The sequence below is a fragment of the Haematobia irritans genome, chromosome 4 (assembly GCF_050003625.1).
Source record: "Haematobia irritans isolate KBUSLIRL chromosome 4, ASM5000362v1, whole genome shotgun sequence".
In the NCBI taxonomy this organism is placed as follows: Eukaryota; Metazoa; Arthropoda; class Insecta; order Diptera; family Muscidae; genus Haematobia; species Haematobia irritans.
In genome coordinates, this window is record NC_134400.1 from 93,370,491 (window position 1) to 93,388,356 (window position 17,866).

The following is a 17,866-nucleotide window of genomic DNA, read 5'->3' on the forward strand; positions in this document are numbered from 1 at the left end:
CACCATGTCTGAAATCCCACGTGATCTGTCAAATACTAATGCATGAAAATCCTAACCTCAAAAGAATCACCCTTTATAAATTGTTTAAACATCAATAATCGATTTAGACAAAACATTAGGGTGGATAGTCGCGATAACAGTGGGTATTAAGTTCGAGTTTAGCCGCTAAAATTGTCATTTTTTCACGATTACTTTTCTTTAATAATCCATTTTAAGGAATAAAAACTTTGTGAAAATTTGCTTTGGGCTATTCCCCATCAAGTTATAATAAAATTTGCAACAAATATGTATAATTTTATGCCTTGTTTTACTGATTTAGTTTTCACTTTAGCGGCTAAACTCGAACTTAATACTCACCTTCAGGTACACGGATGAAAAAGACTGTTTTTCATATGTTTGGCTATAAACATTATATGTTTGGAAAACAAATTTTTAAACGCAATATTTTTGAGTGCAAGCATATAATGTTCATAAACTAGCATAACATGTTTGGGACATATATGTTAATATGTTAGAACATATTATGTTTGGGACATAAAATGTTTTTAAATATAATATGCTTGGATGCAAACATATATTAATTTAGAAATAGCCTATAAACATATATGTGTTTAGTAGCTTGGAGCGCTATTTAACATGAAGCGATATTGAATTAAGTTGGTGGTTGTTGCTTGTTATTACAAAATTAACATATTATTTTTCCTTGGGCAATTGATCAGCTACTTCTTTGATCCTTACAAACTGTGTGGTCCGCTGTTCGAATCCCCGTCCGGCAAAAGGTAAAATTAAAATAAAAAAAATCATACAATTGAATAATTTCTTCTACAATGTTTGTATTACAGAAAAAGGTGCTAAGAACTAAAAAATCTCGTGGAAGTGAGAAAGATGTGGGGGAATATACAATTGGGCAGAAACAAAATTTTGAGCATTCAGGTCGAAAACCTATGTTGTTAGCACCTATATTACCTGTTTATTTTCATAATTCATTATTATTGTAAATATATAAATAAATAAATAAAATTTTGAGCACAATATTGTTTGGGAGAATTTTTTTTAAGCATATAATATTTTTGGGTGCAAAATGCTTCCAAACATATTATATGTTCACATAATAACATATTGTTTTTTGGAAGACAACATTATTGAATTTGGATGCAAAAATACAAAATGTTTGGAAATTGACTACCCAAACATATATTGTTTAGACCAATATGCTTTCAAACATATTATATATTGGAAGAGATCAAACATATAAATGTTTGGGCAATATCCAAAAATGTATATGCTTGAAGCAAAATATGTTTGGGAGTATTAACATATATTAACATATACAGAAGCGATTTTTTGTGAGCGTGTAGTTTATTTTTATAATAAAACAGTTTATTTTTTCTGTGTACTACAATACATATGGATGTCATATAAGGTGTTTTCCCTATTTTCTATTAAAACACCTCTGAGCTTCCTAACGAATCACATAATGTTATCACTATTTTTCTTTTTCATGCCATCAATGCTCACAAACTATATTCCTTTGATAGGAGAACACCTTTTAAAGGAAACAATTTCCACACAATAAAACAATCTCAGAATCTTTATTATGCTGCACACTTTTAGTCCCAGAGGGTACAAAGTTTTTATCAAAAACTTTTTTGTGATTTTTGTTTTCTTTCATTATGAGGCAATTTGAATGGCGGTGTTTCATTTCAAGTGTCTTGGCTATTCTTTATCCATTACTCTTGTTCTCCCCTCTCCCTCCCCCGCCCCAACATTAAAAGTCGGACATAAATTATGGAAAAGAAAACGTAGAGGAGAAAAACTGAAATTAAAATGTGAGTTTTTATTGACTCTGTGCTTTTTCCCTCATTTTTGCCAGTCAAGTCAGACCACTTTACCGAATATCCTGCCTGATTCCTACTACTCAGCACTTCAGCAAGCTTCGCCTGTCGCATTAAACCACATCCCTCTCGTTTAAGGACGAAAATGTGTTACTTGAAGTGTGTCTTTCAGAGAGAACTGTTAAAGCAATAAAACAATTTAAGTTAAGCTATAAAATATAAAATGGAACACTTTGAAGGCGCACGAAGGCGAGCAATAACGCCACCAGAGATGGAAAAGCAAACAAAAATTTATCAGCAATTTGCCAATGATGATGACAAGTCATCTTACTTTATTGCTTCGGGTGATTACACTGGCTTCAAATTATTTTACTTTTTAATGGGAAAACTCACCAAAAACCTTATGGTTCAAAATATTAACCCTTTAAGTACTCAACCACGTAGAAGAAAAAAAAACAGAGCTTCCAAACCAGTGGTTTTGATCCGTAACGTATGATCCGAGTGTAATAGAAAGTTGGATCATCTTCAATAAGTTTCACATAGGCTGCACACGATTGAAGTGCTCAATTTCCCATTCTTGTCTTTTTTACATACCCACCAAAGGATGGGGAAAATGAACTGCTTCGTGTTGTATTGCACGTTTTGAGATTTCCATGGAAAATACATGTCCTGCACGCAGAGAATGTTATTTTTGGGTGGTGACCACGTAACATGTTTATCGCAAAAATGTTGCTTTTTGGTCAAACATAAAATGCTTTCCGAAAACAGATACATAATTTAATTTTAATGGTTACGATAAAAATATTACATGGTCACCATCCAAAAATTAAATTTTGCGCTTGAAACATGTTTGGGGTAATCATATTCTTTCTCTGGGTGTGGTATACAGTGTGACTGCTATGTATTGCAACCAATTTCAGGTCGATATAATTTCTAACTTCCTCATCTAACAGCTGACAGATTTATTCCCGTGACAATTCATTTTATTGTTTACAAGCTTATAAAAGCTTGAACTAAATTATACTCAACATTTTGAGATTTCCGATGTTGTTCTTTTTAACTGTAGTTTACGAAATTGCAACCTCTCATAGAAGAAAAAATTAACTAAAAGTAAAGAACAAAATAATTGACGCCAAATCATGGTAATTTTAACAATTTATTCTTACTACTTTTGGCAATCGTACGAAAATTTTCTTTTGCTTTAGTTCATATTGAACTTATGTGTACGGTCATTGAACTTTATACCCACGGTTAGTTCTTAAAATGTTTGAGGCATACTTAAAAAAAGGAAAACTTCATTACGCAGTGGAAAATTTCTAAAAAATAATAAAATTTAACTATAGACAAATATTTTTTTGCAATAAAAATAAGTTAAATTTAGCGTTAGTTTAACTACGGAAATTCTTTTCGGTTCCGGAAAATGAAGTACCTTCTATGCTACCTGTCAATTTTATGTAGATTGAGATTTTTTACTTAAACAAGTCTGCCACGAAGCCTGTGCAAATATCATATCCGAGTTCCCTGGGGCAAGGTGAACCCTCTCCTCTCATTCGTCCCTATCCGACAAAATATCGAAAAATCGCGTGCCTTATATTTATTTCATAAACTACTCAAGTAGATCGACAAAGTTTCCCTGTACACGGATGAAAAACCCTGTTTATACCCTTCACCACTACTGTAGTACAGGGTATAATACGTTTGTGCATTTGTGTGTAATGCCAAGAAGGAAAAATCTGAGACCCATCGTTTAGTATACCGATCGTCTTAGAATAAATTCTGAGTCGATTTAGCGATGTTCGTCTGTGAAATTTGATTGAAATCGGTTCAGATTTCGATATAGCTTCCATATATATGTTTTTCCGATTTAGGCCAAAATGGCCAAAATACCCACATTTTCCTTATAAAATTGCCACTGCTAACTCGAAAACTTGTAAAAATGACTCAAATTTTCATACTACTCTAATACACGTCTATCTTCCGATAAATTGTAAATACGCTTTTGCAAAGTTGCCTCAAAATTGGTTCAGATTTAAATGTTTCCCATATTTATACCCTTCACCACAACTGTGGTACAGGGTATAATAAGTTTGTGCATTTGTATGTAACGCCAAGAAGGAGTAATCATAGACCAACCTTTTAGTATACGGATCGGCTTAGAATTAAATTCTGAGTCGATTTAGCGATGTCCGTCTGTCTGCCTGTCTGTCTGTCTGTCCGTCTGTCTGTCTGTTGATGTATTTTTGTGTGCAAAGTACAGCTCGCAGTTTTAGTCCGATTTGGTATAGGGTCCTGTTTTGGCTCAAAGACGATCCCTATTCATTTTGGAAAAAATCGGTTCGGATTTAGATATAGCTGCCATATATATTTTTCACCGATCTGGTCATAATTGGCGTGTATATCGACCGATCTTCCTCAAATTCCGTAAATCGGAATATTTTATGGGTCTCGAAAAACTTGCAAAATATCAGCCAAATCGGTTCAGATTTAGATATAGCTCCCATATATAGCTTTCGCCCGATTTACACTCATTTGCCCACAGAGGCCAAGTTTTTGCTCCGATTTAGTTGAAATTTTGCATAGAGAGTAGAATTAGCATTGTAACTATGCGTGCCAAATTTGGTTGAAATCGGTTCAGATTTGGATATATCTCTCATATATAGATTTCGCCCGATTTACACTCATATGACCATAGAGGCCAATTTTTTGCTCCGATTTATTTGAAATTTTGCACAGGGAGTAGAATTAGCATTGTAACTATGCGTGCCAAATTTGGTTGAAATCGGTTCAGATTTAGATATATCTCCCATATATAGCTTTCGCCCGATTTACACGCATATGACCACAGAGGCAAATTTTTAACTCCGATTTAGTTGAAATTTTGCACAGGGAGTAGAATTAGCATTGCAGCTGTGCGTGCAAAATTTGGTTGAAATCGGTTCAGATTTAGATATAGCTCCCATATATATGTTTTTCTGATTTCGACAAAATTGGTCAAAATACCAACATTTTCCTTGTAAAATCGCCACTGCTTAGTCGAAAAGTTGTAAAAATGACTCTAATTTTCCTAAACTTCTAATACATACACAGTCTCACACAAGTTTACATACGATTACAGAATTTGTATTTTCTTTAAATTATAAAATATTATAAACTATGCAAATATATGCTTTAATTTTAGTATAATAATTTCAAAAACAAAGTATTTGTTAATTTTTAAGAAAAAAATTTAAGAGTGGTTTATAACCAACAACAAGAAACAAGTTTAGTTAAAAGGTTAAAAACTCAGGGGTATGTAAACTTGTGTAAGACTGTGTATATATCGAGCGTTAAATCATAAATAAACTTTTTCGAAGATTCCTTAAAATTGCTTCAGATATAAACGTTTCCCATATTTTTTTACTAATATGTGTTCCACCCTAGTGCATTAGCCGACTTAAATTTTGAGTCTATAGATTTTGTTGAAGTCTAACAAATTCTTCCAAATCGAGTGATATTTAAATGTATGTATTTGGGACAAACCTTTATATATAGCCCCCCACACATTTGACGGATGTGATATGGTCTCGAAAATTTAGATCTACAAAGTGGTGCAGGGTATAATATAGTCGGCACCGCCCGACTTTAGACTTTCCTTACTTGTTTTTTTGTAACATTGTGCTTCATCCCAGGGCGTCAGCCGATTTAAATTCTAGTTCTAGAGATTTTGTAGAAGTACAAAAAATTGTCTCCAAATCGGTTAATATATTTGTATATGGGAATATAAACCTTCATGAAGGAGTTGAGAGGTTAACACAATTTTTGGTTTATAAATTGGTGAAGGGTATAATATAGTCGGCCCCGCCCGACTTTCAACTTTACTTACTTGTGTTTTATATGTTTCGGTTAGGTTAGGGAGCCACCGTGGTGCATTGGTTAGCACGCCGGCTTTGCATTTGGAATTCAAATTTTTAGCACATTATTTTTATGTACAAACGTATAATGTTCATAAACTAGTATAACATGTTTGGGATATATATGTTAATATGTTAGAACATATTATGTTCGGGACATTACATTGGATGCAATCATATAAAAATGGAGAGATTTCATAAAAATTCGTATATGTTTAGAGAGAGCGAGATAGAGGGAAAATATATATAAAATAAAAAAAAAAAAAATATATATATATATATATATATATATATATATATATATATATATATATATATATATATATATATATATATATATATATATATATATATATATATATATATATATATATATATATATATATATATATATATATATATATATATATATATATATATATATATAAAGGGTGATTTGTTAAGAGCTTGATAACTTTAAAAAAAAAAAAAACGCATAAAATTTGCAAAATCTCATCGGTTCTTTATTTGAAACGTTAGATTGGTCCATGACATTTACTTTTTGAAGATAATTTCATTTAAATGTTGACCGCGGCTGCGTCTTAGGTGGTCCATTCGGAAAGTCCAATTTTGGGCAACTTTTTCGAGCATTTCGGCCGGAATAGCCCGAATTTCTTCGGAAATGTTGTCTTCCAAAGCTGGAATAGTTGCTGGCTTATTTCTGTAGACTTTAGACTTGACGTAGCCCCACAAAAAATAGTCTAAATGCGTCAAATCGCATGATCTTGGTGGCCAACTTACCGGTCCATTTCTTGAGATGAATTGTTCTCCGAAGTTTTCCCTCAAAATGGCCATAGAATCGCGAGCTGTGTGGCATGTAGCGCCATCTTGTTGAAACCACATGTCAACCAAGTTCAGTTCTTCCATTTTTGGCAACAAAAAGTTTGTTAGCATCGAACGATAGCGATCGCCATTCACCGTAACGTTGCGTCCAACAGCATCTTTGAAAAAATACGGTCCAATGATTCCACCAGCGTACAAACCACACCAAACAGTGCATTTTTCGGGATGCATGGGCAGTTCTTGAACGGCTTCTGGTTGCTCTTCACTCCAAATGCGGCAATTTTGCTTATTTACGTAGCCATTCAACCAGAAATGAGCCTCATCGCTGAACAAAATTTGTCGATAAAAAAGCGGATTTTCTGCCACTGATTTTGGTAATAAAATTCAATGATTTGCAAGCGTTGCTCGTTAGTAAGTCTATTCATGATGAAATGTCAAAGCATACTGAGCATCTTTCTCTTTGACACCATGTCTGAAATCCCACGTGATCTGTCAAATACTAATGCATGAAAATCCTAACCTCAAAAGAATCACCCTTTATATATATATATATATATATATATATATATATATATATATATATTTTAAAACTTAGGTCATTTTAACTTTTTTTTTTTTGTTTCAAATAGGTTAAAACAGAGTAAGAATTCATAAAATTGTACAAATCATTTAAATTTTGTAGAAAAAATACTAAATCCAATCTGAAAAAATTGTGCATTTTTGAAAATATTTCAGGTCAAACGTTTCCGACAAGCGTTACAATCCATTAAAAATTATAAAAAAATACAAAAATGATTTATTTGACAAAATATCACAGAATTGTTTAATTTACATCCAAAACATTGAATTCGGATCACACTTAAAGAAGTAATGCAAACTCAGTGCAACGGCTGTTGAAATGGAGGACTTCCGTCCTATGACAAGTCCATGTTAAATTCATCGCTTCTGCGTCAATTTTGCTCCACTTCCGGATTCAAAAAGAACACTTTCATTGCTTTTTTGGCGATGCTTTTTTTGCTGGGTACTTAATGAAAACGTAGCATCGTAATTGTTGGACCAAAATTGAACAATATCTAGCAATTTTCGCTAAATCATTAGAATGCATTTACGACATCAATTTCAAGGCGACCGGATGAAATTTCTTCCTCTAATAGGTTTCGGTGGTCAAATCTGGGGATCAGTTTATATAGGGGATATTTCTAGTTCTGGACCCATATGGACCACAATTTGCATGGTTGTTAGAGGGCATGTAATAGTATTTTATACCAAATTTCAATCGGAAGGGGCAGAATTTACTGCACCAAGATGATCCGGAAGCCAAATCCGGGGATCGGATTATATAGGGGCTATATATAACTATGCACCGATATGGACCATTTTTCGTACCAAATTTCAACTGGATCAGATGAAATTTGGTCCTAGAATTTCTGTATACTTTATCGGGTCTGAGACAAATATTTTGTCGATGTGTTAAAAACGGAATGACAAAGTTAGTATACCCCCCATGCTATGGTGGAGGGTATAATAAAAGATGTCTTTCAAGACAATTTTTAAACATGCTTTTTATTTAACACCGAATCTGAAATGGAAATTGTAGGTTTCAAGAAAGTTTGTTTGTTTCCAGGTACAATGTACCATGAACTAAATATAAAAGACAATTGCGCCCTAATTAGCGCAATTCTGCGCTTCATTGGCTCAGAATCGAGTCATTAGAATAAAAATTAAATCTTTGGAGCGAGGAAAGCTTTAAGTTTTTGTGTGGGAAATTGCAATTTTGAGTCATTACATTGGTGTATGATATTAAATGGAAAATATTTTGTAATCTTGTGTTATCCATTATGGGGATTTTAAATTAATAATAATATTGTTTTCGTTTTTTTAATTTCATTTCAGATTGTTTGAGTAAAAAACACTCATAAACAAACACCCCCAAGAACCACAGGACAAAATAAAATTTCCTAGGGACAAACCACAAAAGTGGAGATCATCTACAACGTCTCAGCAGTAGCAGCAGCAGTAGCAGCATTTGTATAACTGAGAACAGCAATGTTGAAACCATATTTTCGATACAAGGCTTCTTTGCCGTTGGTTATCCTTGCCATCTGCCTAACATTGTATGGAGCTGAAGCTCATTCGCGGGGTAAAGAGAACAGAAGACGCAATGACCGTCTATCTGGATCCACCATAACAAATTATGCTTCTTCCTCCACCTCCTCCTCCTCCGTATCCGCATCAAACCAATATAATGTCTATGACTCTTCGAGTGGCTCAATGCCCTATGTTTTATCATCGGCATCAGCATCTTCATCGTCGTCGTCGTCGTCGTCCTATTACAATGGACCCATTGATGAGACTGGTTTTTGTGTTCGACGCCGTGATATGAAATTGATGTGCTATTGCACCCCAGATGAAAATCATGTACCCGTACAAAAGGCTGAATGTTGGGTATTCTCCGAAGGTCTTTTACAGAATGATACCACCTGGACTCGATTCTATCAACAAACCCGCTTACGTGATCTGAAATTTGTCATTCAGAATCATGGTCGTCTCGATTATATACCCACGCATGTAATTAAACCTTTGGAGAATTTGACATCTATTACTATAGAATACTCACAGGTGGAAATAGTACGCAGCTATGCATTTGCAAATTTGCATCAGCTGGAACGCATCGTCTTGACCAATAACCAAATAATGGCCATTGATCAGGAGGCCTTTGCCAATCATGTACGCTTGCGTGATTTGAATTTGGAATACAATCAGATTTTTGAAATCGATCGCAAAGCCTTTCGCAATTTGCCTCTGTGTGAACGCATCAATTTGAACAATAATAACATTACCAACCTCCATGATGGCATTTTCTCAGACTTGGTTCGTCTGATCTATTTGAATTTGGCCTACAATCAAATCTCTGTTCTCACTAGTGACATATTCAAAGGCCTGGGTAATCTGAATGTTTTAAAATTGACCCACAATAATATCAATTTCATTGGTGACACCGTTTTTGCTGAATTATGGAGTTTGACGGAACTTGAATTGGATGACAATAAAATTGAGGTAAGTACTTGCAGTGGAATCGGCTTCACATTTTTTGCGATTGGTATGTGTCAGTACGTTTCTGTTTGGGACTTACAATGAATCAACTGAAATTATGTATACGACGGTTTTCTTTTATATTTCGGGATTAGAGAGCAAAAACAAATAGTAATCATCGATAATCACTTTAATGTTTTTCAAAAGATTTCCCATAAAGATCTATAAATGCATTTGTACCAATTGTCGAAGCACTTTTGCCACTCTGAATGAAGTATCACCAAAACATGCACACATTAATCGCTTCTTCAAGTGTCCCGAAATACGCCAAAAATTCACGATTATTCGCCTGTCACGATGTCATATGGCCTGTTTACTTTTAGTAAAGGGTAATACGGTCAAAATTTGGTCAATATAAACTTGACGTATTTCTTTCAATTTTGCATTTAAAAAACCTGAACACCCCTCATTTTGAAGGTGTGTGTAGAATGTTGCTCCTATTTTGATTTTGGAATTCACTCTTCAGTTGTCAAAATGCCGTCCAAGCAAGAAGAGCAGCGTATCAAAATTTTGCTCGCGCATCGCGAAAATCCGAGCTACTCGCACGCAAAGCTGGCAAAATCGCTAAAAGTTGCCAAATCAACCATTATAAATGTAATTAAAGTGTTTGGGGAACGTTTGTCGACAGCCAGGAAGTCTGGATCGGGGGGAAATCGAAAACCGGAAGCCGCTGAGACGACAAAGAGAGTTGCCGGTAGTTTCAAGCGAAACCCTAACCTCTCTCTCCGAGATGCCGCAAATAAGCTGGGTGTATCGTCTACAACCGTGCATCGAGCCAAAAAACGAGCCGGACTATCGACTTACAAGAAGGTAGTGACTCCAAATCGCGATGATAAACAAAATACGACGGCCAAAGCGCGATCCCTGACGATGCTGACGAAGTTTGACTGCGTGGTAATGGACGACGAAACCTACGTCAAAGCCGACTACAAGCATCTTCCGGGACAGGAGTTTTATACGGCAAAAGGAAGGGGAAAGGTAGCAGATATTTTCAAGCACATAAAACTGTCAAAGTTCGCAAAGAAATATCTGGTTTGGCAAGCCATCTGTACCTGTGGCTTGAAAAGCAGCATTTTCATAGCTTCCGGGACTGTCAACCAAGAAATTTACGTGAAAGAGTGTTTGAATAAACGTCTGCTGCCTTTCCTGAAGAAACACGGTTGTTCCGTACTGTTTTGGCCGGATTTGACATCTTGCCATTACGGTAAAAAGGCCATGGAGTGGTACGCCGCCAACAACGTGCAGGTGGTTCCCAAGGACAAGAACCCTCCCAACACGCCAGAGCTCCGCCCAATTGAGAAATACTGGGCTATTGTCAAGCGAAGACCAAAAAACTGCTAAGGACGAGCAGCAGTTCAAGGCAAACTGGCTTTCTGCGGCGAAGAAGGTGGACAAGGTGGCTGTGCAAAATCTGATGGCAGGTGTCAAGCGTGAGGCCCGGCAATTCGGATTTGGAAAAGCGAAAGCCTAACTGAATATTTTTCCTGAATTTTATACTAATTTGACCGTATCACCCTTTACTCGATGTAAGATGTGTATGAGCTATTCAGAACATCGTTGCACTAGTGTTCTATCCAGAATTTCTCATCAGTGCAAATCGTGTCAGTTTTGCCAGATTATATTTCGATAAAGTGACGTTTCCTCGATTCACAATAGCAATTTAATGTGATTAATTTGTCCAATAATATGAAATTAAAAGTGGTCAAGTGTCATAATCACAACAGTAAATATTTATTACTTATGATTATTATTATGAACAATTCATACAATAACAAAATAACAAGTAAATACTCTTCACCATGAATTGCGTAGAAACTCCTACAAAAGTCCTCCACAATCGAATTACTTGAGTTAACAAACGTATCTTTCATGTAAAGACACCTACACTCAAAAAAAAGTTTACTTGGAACCAAACATTTTGACCTTCCCTTAAGGATTTTGGTATTAATTCCGAGCCAAAGATGCGACTTCTTTAAAATAAAGAAATTTTTTAGCGACCTATCTGGCTTTAAATCTAGGAGCAATAAAATTAAAATTAGGATACGGATCTCATTTATCGAATTTTCATTATATTTTTCCGATATATTAATAAAGCTATTCACATACAAATAAATGCCAGTTTAAAAATCCAAATTATGACGGATACTTCGAAGTAAAAAATATTTTCCTAATTCCAAAACAAAAACTTTAAACCAAAGATGCTAAATCCTCAAAATAAGTCTTAGCCTATATTTGAAGCGTTTTTATCTAAAGTTTCAATATTTCAGTTAATTTAAGAATGATTTCGTTAAATCAACAAGGTGTTTCTTTACTTTAAGTAAATTTTGACTTAGTTTAAAGACCTGCAACGTTAACGAAGGGACTTAAATTTTAAAAATGTGTGTCCTAAATTTAATGAAAAAAATTTTTGAAGTAAAATTATAAACTTTCTTGTAATTAAAATTTTAATTTTAATTGAAATTACTTTAAAGAAATTTGTCCTTAATAGTGTGTAAATTGGGCGTCCCAAAATTGAGGTTGCGTTATCTCTAATATCACGTAAATATTTTTTTCAGTGTAGTTTTAAATCAAATCACTTAACTATAAAGAGAAAACGACTTCACTGAAAAGCTTATCGACTTTAGGATAAGGACAAAAATGTTATATCAAAGAAATGCGTCTTCTATACTAAGAAAAATCGCATTCGTATTTTAAGCACATGAAATTAATATATACACTGAAATATTATTTTCAGTGTATATCCTCCATCCTCCATGAGAGCATACAAATAAAATGGATTTATACGTCTTTACATTGTTCATTCCCAAAACGTGTCGTAGGTTACCACGGTGAATTGTGATATACTCTAATATTCCACACAAACAATCTCTATGCCAAATAAATTTTAGGAAAAAAATCACATTTTGTTATGGCACTGATACCAAAGGGGAAAAAATGGCTCCAAAATCACAAAATGTTGTTAACAGAAACAAAACAAAAAGCTTTCGGTTTTTTAGCCACTAAGTTATCACCCACTGGTATGGATATTCCAGTAAACTAAACATATAAGCCTGGCATCCACTGAGGCACCAGGCTATAAATAACAGCGAAATCCGACAAAAAAGTGGACGCAATTCATAAAAACACTTCCAAATATAGAGTTCTCATCCAGTTCTACATCCAGAGGAAACATTGAGTGTTTACCAAGTTGTACATATTATCATTGCACAAATGTTTACAGCTATGAATTTAATCCCTTCGCAAAATATTCAATTACAAAATCTGATGATAATAGATTTATGAAAGACTGATGCAAGAAAAATACAAAAACCAAAAAAACAAAAAAACAATTCAAAAACAGTACTAACGACACAACATGAGAGTGGTGTTTTGGCCACTTTTTAAATGAAGCGAGGAATCTCGTGTTAAGCCATTTTTGGATGACTTGGAGTGCTGAGTAATGTCCATGGTATGCGGCCGAAATGTTTGTCTGCCCAAGGCTTCGATATTGTCTTTAGGGCATTTCCCCGATAATATGGGCATTTATTTTGACCCCATGGTCAATTCTGAGTCGATCTAGCGATGCTCGTCCGTCCGTATGTGGAAATCACGCGAACTTCCCAACGAAACAAGCAATCGACTTGAAACTTGGTACATGTAAACCGACCTCCAGATTTGGCTTGCCGAGCCTCTTAGAGAAGCACATTTCATCCGATCCGGTTGAAATTTGGTACATGGTGTTAGTATATGTTCTCTAATATTCACGCTAAAATTCGTCCATATAGGTCCATAATTATATATAGCCGATCTCCAGATTTGATATCCTAAGCCTCCTGGAGGACCAAATTTCATCCGATCGGATTGTACATAATGTTAGAATAGGGTATCTAACAACCATGCAAAAATTGGTCCATATCGGTCCATAATTATATATAGCCACCATATAAACCGATCTCCAGATTTGACTCCTGGAGCCTCTTGGAAGAGCAAATTTAAATCGATTCGGGTGAAATGTTGTACATTATTTTAGTATAAACCGATAAGATAAACCGATCCCCGAATTAAACGACGTTAACACGTGCCGCCCGTCGCTCAAAATTTCAACAAAAAAAAAAAACAAACAAATGTTTTGGCCAAAAAGTTGACGTATTTATCCATAACTCCAGAACAGTAAATAATAAAAACACGCACGATATCACAAACGATAGCTTATTTTGTCCTTAAAATTTTATGTTATGAACAAAATTGTTGTAACTCTGAGTCAAACCGAGTTACGCCTGCCTTTAGCTTCGAAAACGCGACCTGGTGCCACTAGGAGCATTCGCCTCAACCCCACAAAACGAATCCTCTTTCCAGATATTGGGATAGCCAAAATTTGAGCCCGATTAAACGACGTTAACACGTGCCGCCAAACTTTTTGGCCAAAAAATTCGTTTTTATACCCTCCACCATAGGATGGGGGGTATATTAACTTTAGTCATTCCGTTTGTAACACATCGAAATATTGATCTAAGACCCCATAAAGTATATATATTCTGGGTCGTGGTGAAATTCTGAGTCGATCTGAGCATGTCCGTCCGTCCGTCCGTCCGTTGAAAACACGCTAACTTCCGAACGAAACAAGATATCGACTTGAAACTTGGCACACGTAGTTGTTATTGATGTAGGTCGGACGGTATTGCAAATGGGCCATATCGGTCCACTTTTACGTATAGCCCCCATATAAACGGACCCCCAAATTTGGCTTGCAGACCCTCTAAGAGAAGCAAATTTCATCCGATCCGGCAGAAATTTGGTACTTGGTGTTAGTATATGGTCCCTAACAACCACGCAAAAATTGGTCCACATCGGTCCATAATTATATATAAACCGATCCCCCGATTTGGCTTTCGGAGTCTCTAAGAGAAGCAAATTTCATCCGATCCGGCTGAAATTTGGTACATTGTGTTAGTATATGGTCTTTAACAACCATGCAAAAATTGGTCCACATCGGTTCATAATTATATATAGCCCCCATATTAACCGATCCCCAGATTTGGCTTGCGGAGCCTCTAAGAGAAGAAAATTTCATCCTATCCGGCTGAAATTTGGTACATGGTGTTAGTATATGGTCTCTAAAAACTATGCAAAAATTGGTCTACATCGGTCCATAATTAAATATAGCCCCCATATAAACCGATCCCCCGATTTGGCTTGCGGAGCCTCTAAGAGAAGCAAATTTCACCCGATCCGGCTGAAATTTGGTACATGGTGTTAGTATATGGTCTCTAACAACTATGCAAAAATTGGTCCACATCGGTCAATAATTATATATAGCCCCCATATAAACCGATCCCCCGATTTGGCTTGCGGAGGCTCTAAGAGAAGCAAATTTCATCCGATCCGGCTGAAATTTGGTACATGGTGTTACTATATGGCCTCAACCACCCATGCAAAAATTGGTCGAAATCGGTCCATAATTATATATAGCCCCCATATAAACCGATCCCCAGATTTGACCTCCGGAGCCCCTTGGAAGAGCAAAATTCATCCGATTCGGTTGAAATTTGGTACGTGATGTTAGTATATGGTATCCAACAACCATGCATGAATTGGTTCATATCAGTCCATAATTATATATAGCCCCCATATAAACCGATCCCCAGATTTGACCTCCGGTGCCTTTTGGAGAAGCAAAATTCATCCGATCTGATTGAAATTTGGTTCGCGGTTTTACTATATGATATTTAGCAACCATGCCACAAGTGGTCCATATCAGTCCATAATCATATATAGTCCCATATAAACCGATCCCGAGATTAGGTTTTGGAACCTCTTGGATGAGCAAATTTCATCCGAGTCAGTTGAAATTTGGTACATTGTGCTAGTATATGGCCGTTAACAACCATGCCTAACTAGGTCCATATCGGTCTATAGTTATATATAGCCCTCAGATAAATCGATCCCCAATTACACAAAAATTGGTCCATATAAAGTTCATAATTGTATATAGCCCCCATATTTCAATTCTGGCTCCCTACGTACCGTCCATATCGATTCGTAATTATGTGTAGACTTACATACATTTTTGTCTAATATATACCACGTGTGGACTAACGCACAATTTAAAAAACGATTTAAGATACCACAACACAAGTAATTCGATTGTGTATAACAGTCTTTCGTAGAAGTTTCTACGCAATCCATGGTGGAGGGTGCATAAGATTCGGCCTGGCCGAACTTACGACCGTTTGTACTTGTTTTTTTTTTTTTCAAATTTTGAGCCACGAGCGACACGTGTTAACGTCGTTTAATCGGGCTCAAATTTTGGCTATCCCAATATCTGGAAAAGGGATTCGTTTTGTGGGGTTAAGGCAAATGCTCCTTGTGGCACCAGGTCGCGTTTTCCAAGCTAAAGGCTGGCGTAACTCGGTTTGACTCAGCGACGAGCGGCACGTGTTAACGTCGTTTAATCGGGCTCAAATTTTGGCTATCCCAATATCTGGAAAAGGGATTCGTTTTGTGGGGTTAAGGCGAACAAGATTCCGACATTTTTTGTTTGCCCCATATAAGTTGCGGTCACTCTACTAATCACACAAAAATTGGAATGGATGAAGTTTGTTTTTCCAAGAGGATCTGCAAATGAAATAAACTGGTCGGTTTATATGGGGGTCATATACCTAAGAGTGGTCGGATATGGCCCATTTGTAATATCTTCCGACTTACATTAATTCCAGGAATATTTGCCAAGTTTCAAGCCCATATCTCGTTTCGTTCGGATGTTAGTGTGATTGCAACAGACGTACGATCGGACATCGCTAGATCGACTCAGAATTGCACCTTTGTCCGGGATATACAGTATGTCAAGAAAGTCTTTTGACATTGCCTAATATTTCAAATTCCAGAAATAATTGAAGTAAAAATCGAGTTGTTAATTCGTTTAGAGAAAAATAAAATATGTATACTTTGCAAAATACATAATAAAATATTTTTTAAAATTAAATTATATTTAATTTTGGAACAAAACATAATTTTTATCCTATTGTCAAAACACTTTCTTGACATACTGTATTTACTTTATGTGCTGGAAGACCAGCATTTCTATGTGTAACTACCTAAAACAAGGGTTATTCTAAAGGCACAACTTTAAAAGCATTTCCAAAAATTTCCTTTCGAAGATTTTCTTTATTTTAACTACACAGTTCTTTTAGTTCTTTTAAGTCAACTTTATTATACCTCGCTTTTTCATATTTTCAATTCTTCTTCTTCTTTATTTTGCATATCCGATATTCGGATGTAAAGCGATCATACAATGTTACATTGTGTTTTTTTTTTCAATTCTCATTTTCTTATAGTAATTGTGTCAGCTCTCGATTCTTAGCAGCATGTATTGTATTTGTTTCATCCCTGTATCCTGTCCAATCTTGAATGTTTTTAAGCCAGTACATTTCTCTTCTGCCTCTGCTTCGGCGTCCTTCAATATTACTTTTTAATATAGATTGTACAAATTTGTATTTGTCATTTCTCATTAGATGACCCAAATATGCGACTTTCCTTCTTTTGACCGTGTTTAGTAGTTGTCTGTCGGTATGCATTCGTCTCAGAACTTCCTGGTTTGTAGTGTGGGAAGTATAGGGTATCTTCAAGATTCGTCGATAAATCCACATTTCAAATGCCTCAATTTTTTTCTCGTCAGCACTTTTGATGGTCCAGGTCTCCACTGAATACAGTAGTACAGACCATATATAGCATTTGACGAATCGTATTTTCGTTGCGAGATTTAGTTCGTGGTTTGTGAGTGTCTTTTTGTATTTACAAAATGCGTCTCTGGCCATCTCCACGCGGCGCTTAATTTCGTTACTTGTGTTCCATTGGTCGTTTAATAGAACTCCAAGGTATTTAAAGTTTTTGACCCGATCGACCATTTCACCTTTGGTTTTCAGTGTTGTTTCGTTTATACGCTGTTTTCGACTTACAACCATGTATTTTGTCTTTCTGATATTGTAAGAATTGTCAAGTGCAAGAACCTAAGTTTTAAAGATAATTGCATCTTAAATATGTCTTTAGTGTTAAGGTTTTTTGTCAGTAAATGAACAGGCAGCCAGCAACCTTAAACCCTGCCGGCCTTAGTGCTATATTTTCATATTTAGGACAAAAACTATTTTCTTTTGTCTTTAAAGAAATATAAAATAAATCTCGTAAAAGACTATCGTTGTTATGTTGCTCCCTAACTCGACTCTATATTTATCTATAAACGGAATACTTAAA

At 35.5% G+C, this 17,866-nt stretch overlaps 1 protein-coding gene across 1 annotated transcript in view; it reads left to right on the forward strand.

The window, feature by feature from the left end:
* Window positions 1-17,866, forward strand: part of Con (leucine rich repeat protein connectin) — a 376,229-nt gene that overhangs the window by 116,143 nt on the left and 242,220 nt on the right. Inside the window, exon 2 of the mRNA XM_075307668.1 lies at window positions 8,441-9,604. Coding sequence (XP_075163783.1) covers window positions 8,594-9,604 — 1,011 coding nt within the window. The 5' untranslated portion in view covers window positions 8,441-8,593. The remainder of the gene's footprint in view (window positions 1-8,440; window positions 9,605-17,866) is intronic.